General features: G+C 47.2%; 4 protein-coding genes across 4 annotated transcripts; 2 read left to right on the top strand and 2 right to left on the bottom strand.

Annotated features, from left to right (window-relative positions):
• Positions 1–537: 537 nt before the first annotated feature.
• On the bottom strand, positions 538–864 carry BDR25DRAFT_318026 (uncharacterized protein; the record flags this gene model as incomplete). The annotated part of the gene is made up of 1 exon (XM_033691721.1): positions 538–864. One exon carries the CDS (start codon positions 862–864, stop codon positions 538–540), a length of 327 nt encoding a protein of 108 aa, XP_033542720.1.
• A 546-nt stretch (positions 865–1,410) lies between these two features.
• BDR25DRAFT_360038 (uncharacterized protein) lies at positions 1,411–2,450 on the top strand (the record flags this gene model as incomplete). Its single annotated transcript, XM_033696186.1, has 5 exons — positions 1,411–1,834; positions 1,864–1,898; positions 1,931–2,181; positions 2,237–2,300; positions 2,370–2,450. 5 exons carry the CDS (start codon positions 1,411–1,413, stop codon positions 2,448–2,450), a joined length of 855 nt encoding a protein of 284 aa, XP_033542719.1.
• Positions 2,451–6,288: 3,838 nt separating this feature from the next.
• On the top strand, positions 6,289–7,109 carry BDR25DRAFT_318025 (uncharacterized protein; the record flags this gene model as incomplete). The annotated part of the gene is made up of 2 exons (XM_033691720.1): positions 6,289–6,696; positions 6,834–7,109. The coding sequence occupies 2 exons, from the start codon at positions 6,289–6,291 to the stop codon at positions 7,107–7,109; spliced, it is 684 nt and encodes a 227-aa protein (XP_033542718.1).
• Positions 6,792–7,780, bottom strand: BDR25DRAFT_345793 (uncharacterized protein; the record flags this gene model as incomplete). Its single annotated transcript, XM_033694084.1, has 2 exons — positions 6,792–7,327; positions 7,381–7,780. 2 exons carry the CDS (start codon positions 7,778–7,780, stop codon positions 7,233–7,235), a joined length of 495 nt encoding a protein of 164 aa, XP_033542717.1. The 3' UTR covers positions 6,792–7,232.
• Between the last annotated feature and the right edge of the window lie 541 nt (positions 7,781–8,321).

The raw sequence follows: 8,321 nt of genomic DNA, 5'->3' as shown, positions 1-8,321 counted from the left end.
ACACACACTGTAGCGAGACAAATCACAGGTACTTTAGATCTAGAAGACTCTAAAGCTCTAAGCACATAATCTTTTATACCCTCTTAAGAACACTTCTTATATTAGTAGCTCTAAAATTACAATCACGTCGTCGACTTCGCGCCTGATTGCGGAGAAGCTTATTTCAAGTAGCAAACAGACACTAGAAACTGCAGCACTACAGTTAGGCTTATTAACGTTTCTATCTTCCAAAGTTAGAATGATTTAACATTTAGAATCTAACTATATCGCTATGTAGCCTTCATCAGCCGTGTGGCTGCCGTAGTGTGCGACATTATGCAAGGTTGCCACCCTGGTCAGTACCTCCCAGAAGATCTTGCAAGGGTCCCTAGTTGTAACAATAACGATAAGCGAGTGTATTATGTCTTTGTTAGGCAAGTCAGCATCCGTGGCTGTTAAGCCTGTGGCTGCGCAAGTGTTGGACACGACGGATGGCCCTTGGAAACAGTCATACATTTTGATTAAGACTAATTACGTTGACCGAACCTTCTATATCCGCTACCACATGCGCGCCTCTGGAGCTCTCCATGCTACACTCTCCTCAACTGGTGCTTCGCTCTGCCTCGCCACCTTCGCACTTAGCTCTTCAGCGTCTGGTGTACCCTTGCGTTTTCGTCCACGTTTTACCTCGCCCACAGTAGCTTGTCCTTCTTCTAGCGAAGCTTTCTTCGGCCGGCCACGCTTTGCCTTGCCTTTAGCTTTCTTAGTCGCCTCTATCTCAGCACGCTTCGCTCGTGCTTCTTGAAGTTCGTTGAATCCCATAACCTTCGCCGTCCCAAGCACTACAGCTCTAGTCGACCGTCGAGCTTCGTCATTAATCTTCATCAAGAATTGAATTCGGTCTCGCTGGAGGAGACCATTGGAAAAGGCTAAGTGAGCAGCTTTAGCGAACTTCTGTAAGTGCCTTTGCAGGCTACATTTGCTTGTGGTCTTTCTGGCGGTTGAAAGTCCAAGTACCTCATTTGTCCCGCCACACTGGGTGTCCCGCCACCCAGGGATGCACCTTAAATATTTTTTAGCTATTACTGGGGACAAAGTGCCCGCACCCGCGTCCCAACCCGGTCATCGATACAACCACTTTGACTCAGCAAAAATACGCCCGGGCTCAATGAGCTTACGCTTGCACCGCCTCAACTCGGGCTCTGCTCATACTCGCTCGCGGTCAACTCAAGCTCGATCATAGTTGCTCATGCTTGAATCTAACTGCCTCAGGCTGCTCATGCTCTTGCTCAGTCTCACTCGTGGTCCCGTTTCTGGGCCCTTCTTGTCGTCTGAGCCGCCACGCCGTATGCGATGAGAAAAATGTCAAGTCGACGGGACCTTGTTGAGGGATTTGATTCATCATCGCCAGCGGCTTGCTGTTGCCGTGGGATGAGCCCCTTGGTGTGTTGGTGTATGGCAGGCGTCTCCCGAAATCATATAGGTGGGATCTTCGTATCCCTTTCTTCACTTGAGCAAGAAGTTATACCACACGTCTTTGCACCAGCCCTTTATCTTGCCTACAATAAGTTCCAACACCTCTGTCTAAACGTCAATTTTCTTTTGGGACAGAAAATGGTGAGAGAAAAAAACCCGAAGAGCATTTCAGGGTTTTTGAAGTTGTGGGAAGTGCATTGCCAAGGCCATGTCGATAATTTAGAGAACTTCCCCGTCTTCCTCGATCCTCTGGTGTTCAACGGCGTCCTTGCGATGCCAGGTTTCTGCTATAACTGTCTCACAAATCCAGGACTACCAGCCAGCACACGCATGTATCAATTCAAAACCAAACTGAAGTGGCAGTCTCATATTCAGACACGTCGACGCCCTGGAAGAAAAGCTAATAAGATGCGAGCTTCAATTTTACCTTCAGGACGCCCATGGTATCCACTTACGCAAGAGACCGAAAGACCAGAAGAGACCGAGGAATGAACTCAATGAAGGGTACTCCATCCAACCAAATAAAAAGCGAATCATCCTCCAAAACAGAGCGGAAGACCAGCCATCGCTGTTGGAGAATATATTTATCAACTCCATTATTTCTTCTATGGAAGCGGCTTCCAACAGTACAAGCAAGTCATCTTCCGCCAATTATCCCTTGATAGCAGCCCAGCTGCTAGTGGTTGCGGACATGACAGCGGTATTTGATACCGCTGTCATCTATATGTGATAAGATGAGCGATAGCTATTGACCGATGGACTGAATTGGTTGTCCAATGAGGAATCGCAATAAGCCATCTTTCGTGCTACTCAAAGAGCAGCGATCTAGTCTGGTGGAACCTCAAGTCAACTTAAAGACATCTAGAATTACCCGCGTTTTATATGCCTAAGAAAGGAGGTACGTGTCACGGAAGCGAAGAGGAATGAAGAATAGAAAGAAGTTGGTCTCTATTATGGCGTCTAGCTACGCGTGGAGGAATCAAGACGTTGCGTGAAGAAGGAAAGAGAAAGGGTGAAGACGAAGAATAATAAGAAGACAGAGCTAGAAGGAGCTATGGCCTCCTGGCAATAGTATCTCTGATGGCGGTGGCTTGGTAGTAAAGGAGTGGCGCCAGCTACGAGAGCCTTCCAAGCGGCCCTGTGGCTTCCGCCACAGCAGTCTCTGAGCTCGACAGCGGATGTCGTTCCTAGCAGGGCTCTGTAGGAGGATTTCGTCTGGACAGGGGCCAATCGCGGATGACATTTGTAGACGGGCCCTGTAACAGAGAGCGCCGGGGAAACTCCTACGATAGTCGTCCAGGAGTCCGGGCGAAAGGCGGGCTGATGGGCAGGTGTTACGGGGAGCCCGGGAGGGTCCCGTGACACCATGCTGTTATGGCCGATATTTTTGTTAAAGAAGGCATAACAGAGAGTAATATTAACAAGGCTATCAACGATGTATTTGATACCATTGAGATCTAGACTAGGCTTACTAGTAGGCTCGATAGTTTTAGTGTGTTAGATATCACTGTTCTCACATATGGGCCAGCCGCTGAAAGGCTGCAGATTAGTGTAATTCACCGTAATGTTGCTTAGAAATAGTATGCTACTTGCCTGCCTTAATCAAAGTTTGTTCAAGTCAAGATAGTAATCCGATGTATTCATTTAGTATAGCTTGAGCAATATTTGAATCTTGCTGCCTTAGGCTGCTTATGCTTTCCCTCAGTCTCACACTCGCGGTCCCGGTTCTGGGCCCCTCGTCATCTGAGCAGCAACGCAATACGTGATGAGAAAAACATCAAGTCAACGCGAATCTGCTTGGGGGTTCCAGTTCTGGGATCCCCTTTAGAGAGAGCCGCTAGAAGTGGGTCACCACTGCCGGCACCTTTGTTGTTGCAGTAGGATAAGGCCCTCTTGGGCATAGCTGTTGTTGAGGGATAAGTGTTCCGCTCGTTCTGTGTCTTATCGCTTATTCTATTGCTTTGCTCGCTTCCCTTATTATTCCTATCTCTTATCTCACGGGTCAGACGCTCCTCTGAGGTTTAACCGGACCAATCAAAGCGCTGTGGCTAGTGATGTCACGTTTTTGCAACCGTCTGCAGAGCGTCTAAGGAGAAATAGAGTAAATTTGTATGTATCTCTGTTTAGCATTTAGCTTTTTTTAACATTTTCCTACCTACAACATAATAAAATAGATATTTATTAAATGTAATTAAAACTTAAATAACTAAGCTATATAGTAGTTACATTTTAAGAGAGCTAAACTTATAATTTAGGGGTAAAGTACACTGCTAAAGCTAGTTTTAAGTTACTTTGCACTAAATCGCCCTCCCTTATGCGGCTTAACCACTAGAGCAGCTAGAGGCAAGCTAAGAGCTAGAGCTAGTTGCACACAAGCAGGCTAGTTAGCTCTAACTCTTAGCTTGTCTCTAGCTACTCTAGTAGTTAAGTTGCATAGGGGAGGGTAATTAGGTATAATTATATAAGCTTTTAATTAGATCCTTCTAGGCAGCGTACAGAGAGAGGTTTAATTAAAAGTGCAAATGCATATAATAGTTTAAGCCCTAGGCAAGCTTCTGTTTAAACAGTAAGCTGTTAGAGGCATGTTGTGATAGAGAAGTACGTTAGTGAAGTGGAGAAATTTTGCCTAATAACTGCAGCTAAGACACACTAAAGCTTGTACTATTTTCTCTTAGACCCTCTGGAGTGATTCGTCGAGCGTGGCGCAGCAGCGCAAAGCCTCCTCGGCAATCGGTACTACCTATTGCCGACGCCCGGTGGATCCTCCAGAGGGTATGGCTCGTGAGATAACCTATCTCGGCCTTCCTATTTGGGCGCACCCACGTGACGATCACGGGGATCAAGGGGGCGCGCCAGCAACAGTAGAGATAGCATAAGTAGAGGCTTGTAGAAGCCACCGAATTGAAAGACGATGCTGATATTTGCTCCAATTCCCAGCCCTTTGTCAAAAGTGGAACTTCAGCTGTCTGGATGAGATGCTGATGGCTGGATTATATCTATAGCGTTGTCCTCTCCGTGTCACTTATTTCATGTTAAGCCAAAGAATCTATTTTCTTTTGCTGATATTCATTATTAAATCTATCTTCTGATTCTTCATAGCCCTTTATTATCTTTAGCTGGGTTTAATTAAACGTCTATACACCCTCTATTCAACTTGCTTGCTGTACCTTTAACACTTATTGACTACATCTCTCCTCCAGCCAGAAAATGGCGAGGGGGAAGAATCCGGAAGCTCATCTCAATCGAGCGAGAGCGAGGGGCGCTCAGAAGGATATAGGAATAGTGACGGATAAGCCAGTGCTGACAGGCCTCCTCCGTGCATCTTGACTTGATGATGAGCCTGATTTCAGGCCTGGCTGGTGAATTCCCTGGAGATTTTGATCAAGTGTGTTTTTGGGGAAAGGGGTCCTATTTCAGACTGCTCAGAGGGGCTGATTTTGGTTCAGTGATACCTACAACTCCTGACATTTAATTTACGTAAGTAACATGGCATATGGAGCGAGAAGAAGATAGAAGGAGACTCATGATGCTTGAATCTGGGAATTTGACTGGAGGATATGGGTAAGCAAGACATTATGCACGGATAACAAGCACGGGAATGGTGATAGATCGCCAAGGAGGGAGGTGGTTCGTGGAAAGATTCGTCATGGAGAGAGATTCTTCGTGGAGTCTTCGTGGAGAGAGAGGCTTCGGGGAGAAAGTCTCTCCATGGACAAACTTCTCCGTGGAGAGAAGCCCGCAGCGGAGAGAGGCTTTAAGGAGAGGCTCTCTCCATGGAGAGAACAGCCGAGGATAGATAGGCTTCGTGGAGAGACTCTCTCCGTGGAGAAATCTTTCCGAGGAGAGATGATCTTCAAGGAGAGAGGAGCTTCGGGGAGAACCAGGCCAGGTCAAAGCTGCGCCGACGTTCACATCTCTCTATATAACTTATGTTACTTGTTAAGTTGGATTACCTCCTCTAGCAGTCTACCTATGCATTTTGTGTAATCTGGCTAGCCTCAACGTATGTGTTGTTCTATGCATTGCAAGGCTTTTGATTTGATTTGACCGCATTATTAAAGAAACACGGACCTTTTCAAGCGTAGAGGTGGTTCCAGTTTGGCCTCTGAATGCCAAGACCGCCAACTGCCTGTGTCAAGCCTGGCTTCGCCACCATAACGTGGACACGAGATAAGTTAGTGTAAGCAGGTGGGGACTAGGTGTCACGATAGATAGTGGAGCAAAGATGATGGTATATTGTGTGTGAAGTATGTATGACCATATGTGTGTTCTGTGTATAGTACAAATCAGAGGCTCTTGTAGTGGTTGTTCGAGCTTAGTCATATGACATGTGCAGTCACGTGACGTGGGCTCTGGCTGCTTACAGTTAGTTATTCCAATAATGAGTAGAAGGAACTGATGATGCTTACGGCAACCGCTGGTTGGCGTATTGCCCAGCAAGCCGTCTGTTGCGGGCAGTCGTAGGTACAGACTCTGCTATCATATAGATCTGAAGGTGGATAGGTGTCGCACTAGGCTCGCGTGCCAGCGGCCACTTTTTTGGCGAATAATCAATGGGAATCACTACCAGACAATGGCTGGGGGATATAGCAAGCCGGAGAGCGAAAATGATGGCAGCAGACCTCTTCAAGAGTTGAGGTTGTTGCTTGATGAGATTATCTATGGTAGGCTCATTCTCGGACAATTAATAATCCGATCCGAGATGGCCTCTTTGCGACAGAAGATCTTCGCAGCTTCCCAGTATCGTTAACTAGCGAGGCAAGTGGCAATGTTTGTTTACCTCTGTCCCGTCTGCGTGTTTACTGGATTTGAGGAATACAACACAGCGTCAAGATGCCGTCCGAACGATTCGAAGTCGCACGAGAACGATATCATACGTTGTGGCCGAAGTCGGTCTACTCCAGCTTCGGTTACTATGTCCAGCTACTGCGATATAGCGAAATGCCGGCGGAGACACTTGTCACGTTCGGCATCAAGAAGGCAAATCGCCTGACCGATGAGGTGCGATCTTTGATTGTGAAGAAAATCGAAGACGCTACAATGTCAGATCTCGCCCACCTCTATAACAACAAACATGGACTTTGCACGGCTTGGTCTGTGCTCATTACCGAAGCCGTAGAAGAGAAGCTGGCGCCGGCGAATATACGACGATTTCGATTTGCCGACGCTGGAAAACACCGGCTAGCGTTCGACGAGTCCGGTGTCCTTGTAGATAGCGCGCCGAAGACCGTCGTCCAACTAGTGGGGGGCGGATCCGTATCATGCGGCGAATTCGAATACACTGTCTCTTGTCTGGAAGCAGAGAATCCGGGCTTAAGATATACAGTGAAGTAAATGCCTTTTAGCGTGTCAACTCTATCTAAACTATTCTATTATAGACCAAAGGTCGATCATTCTCGACGGAGATGTGCCGCAGTGGAGAAGACGCGCTTCGGCGTTGTCTGATCCAATTCCTCGACAAGACACCGGCGGTCATCGCATATTTTAGAACGGCCCAAGATGACAAGCTGGGCTTCGGCGGTATGATAAAATGGGAAAAAGGTAGCAAAGTTATTACCTGGATCGAAGAAGATGGCACTCGGCAAAGCGCTATGTTTGGCCCTGAAGGCACGCTGGAGTCCCTCATTGAATGCGATGAAATTTTGGGTGATTAGATAGCAAAGACACCAACGCGCGCAGAGCAATGGCGTTTAATTAAAGATGACTTTAATCTAGTATGGGAGGCATTGGAGAGCGCACATGGAATGCCAATAATCAATAATGTTGCTTGAGTATATCTACTCTTCATCATTGTCCTCACCCGATGAATAATAATTGCTCTCGATCACATCTTCAAAACAAAGTTTTGGACCAGGTTTTGGATCGGGTATTTCTACGCACATTGTCAGCTTTATAGTGACCGGGTGCTGATTCTGAATGACTTACGATTTTTTTGCCGGAAGTCGATCATCCATTGTTCCTGTTCAGCTCTTGACATTTTGCTGCGCCTTTCTTCCATCCGTTGCCATCGCTCATTGCGCGCTCGATGTATTTCTGCAGCGTGCACAGTGTCGTGGAACTTCAATCGTTCTTCCAGAGACATTCCGGTATAGTCAACGGGGCGAGCCACGACAGGACACTTTGGGGAAGAGTTTGACACGCTTTTAGACTGCTGCTGCTTCGGACCCGGAGGCGACGAGTCTGACTCGACGTTCTTCGTACTGTCTGGAGGGGTGACTGGCGCTGATTTTGCGGGAGTGTCATCGAGCCGGCGGACTTTCGAAGGTGAAGGTAGTGGCGGCGATTCGCTATAAGGGCGTTTAGAAGGAGACTGTTGATCTGCCATTTTTCTTGAAGTTGAGAAGCTACAGATGCATGAAGTTGATGGCTAGAAAAACCGCTAGGGAAAGAATGCGGTCGAGACCGCCCCAAAGCGGTGTCAAAAGCCGTCACTCAGTGTATTGTCAGCCCGAAAAAGCCACATATATATGTGGCTGGCCGACGGGCCGAAAATGGCCCGGTTACGCGCTGTGGCGTCTGAGCATGTGTTCAACACCATGGCTCGTGATGAGTGCACACGGAAGTTTTTCTCACGGGTTCAAGTTTATTTTCCGGACGAATGGGTTATCATCGGAATATTTAACTCTTACATATTTTCCTTGTATTGAGAAGATCAATCAAGACATCAGATTCCGTATATTATAACAAGATCCCGTGTGCTCTATAACTAATGTTGGGGTGCGATAAAACGCCAAAGGTGCACCATCAGAGGCTCGGCATTGCACCAGCCCGACGAACTCCGATGCCCCCTGCTTAAGTCGTGACTAGTGCATCTCGGCCCAAGAACAACTAGAGTTAGTGTACAAAAGCTCCCTATCTAGTTTTAA

Source organism: Lindgomyces ingoldianus (assembly GCF_010093535.1).
Source record: "Lindgomyces ingoldianus strain ATCC 200398 unplaced genomic scaffold BDR25scaffold_36, whole genome shotgun sequence".
Taxonomy (NCBI): Eukaryota; Fungi; Ascomycota; class Dothideomycetes; order Pleosporales; family Lindgomycetaceae; genus Lindgomyces; species Lindgomyces ingoldianus.
The sequence above is the reverse complement of the archived record's forward strand: the minus strand, read 5'-3'. Positions and strand labels throughout refer to the sequence as shown.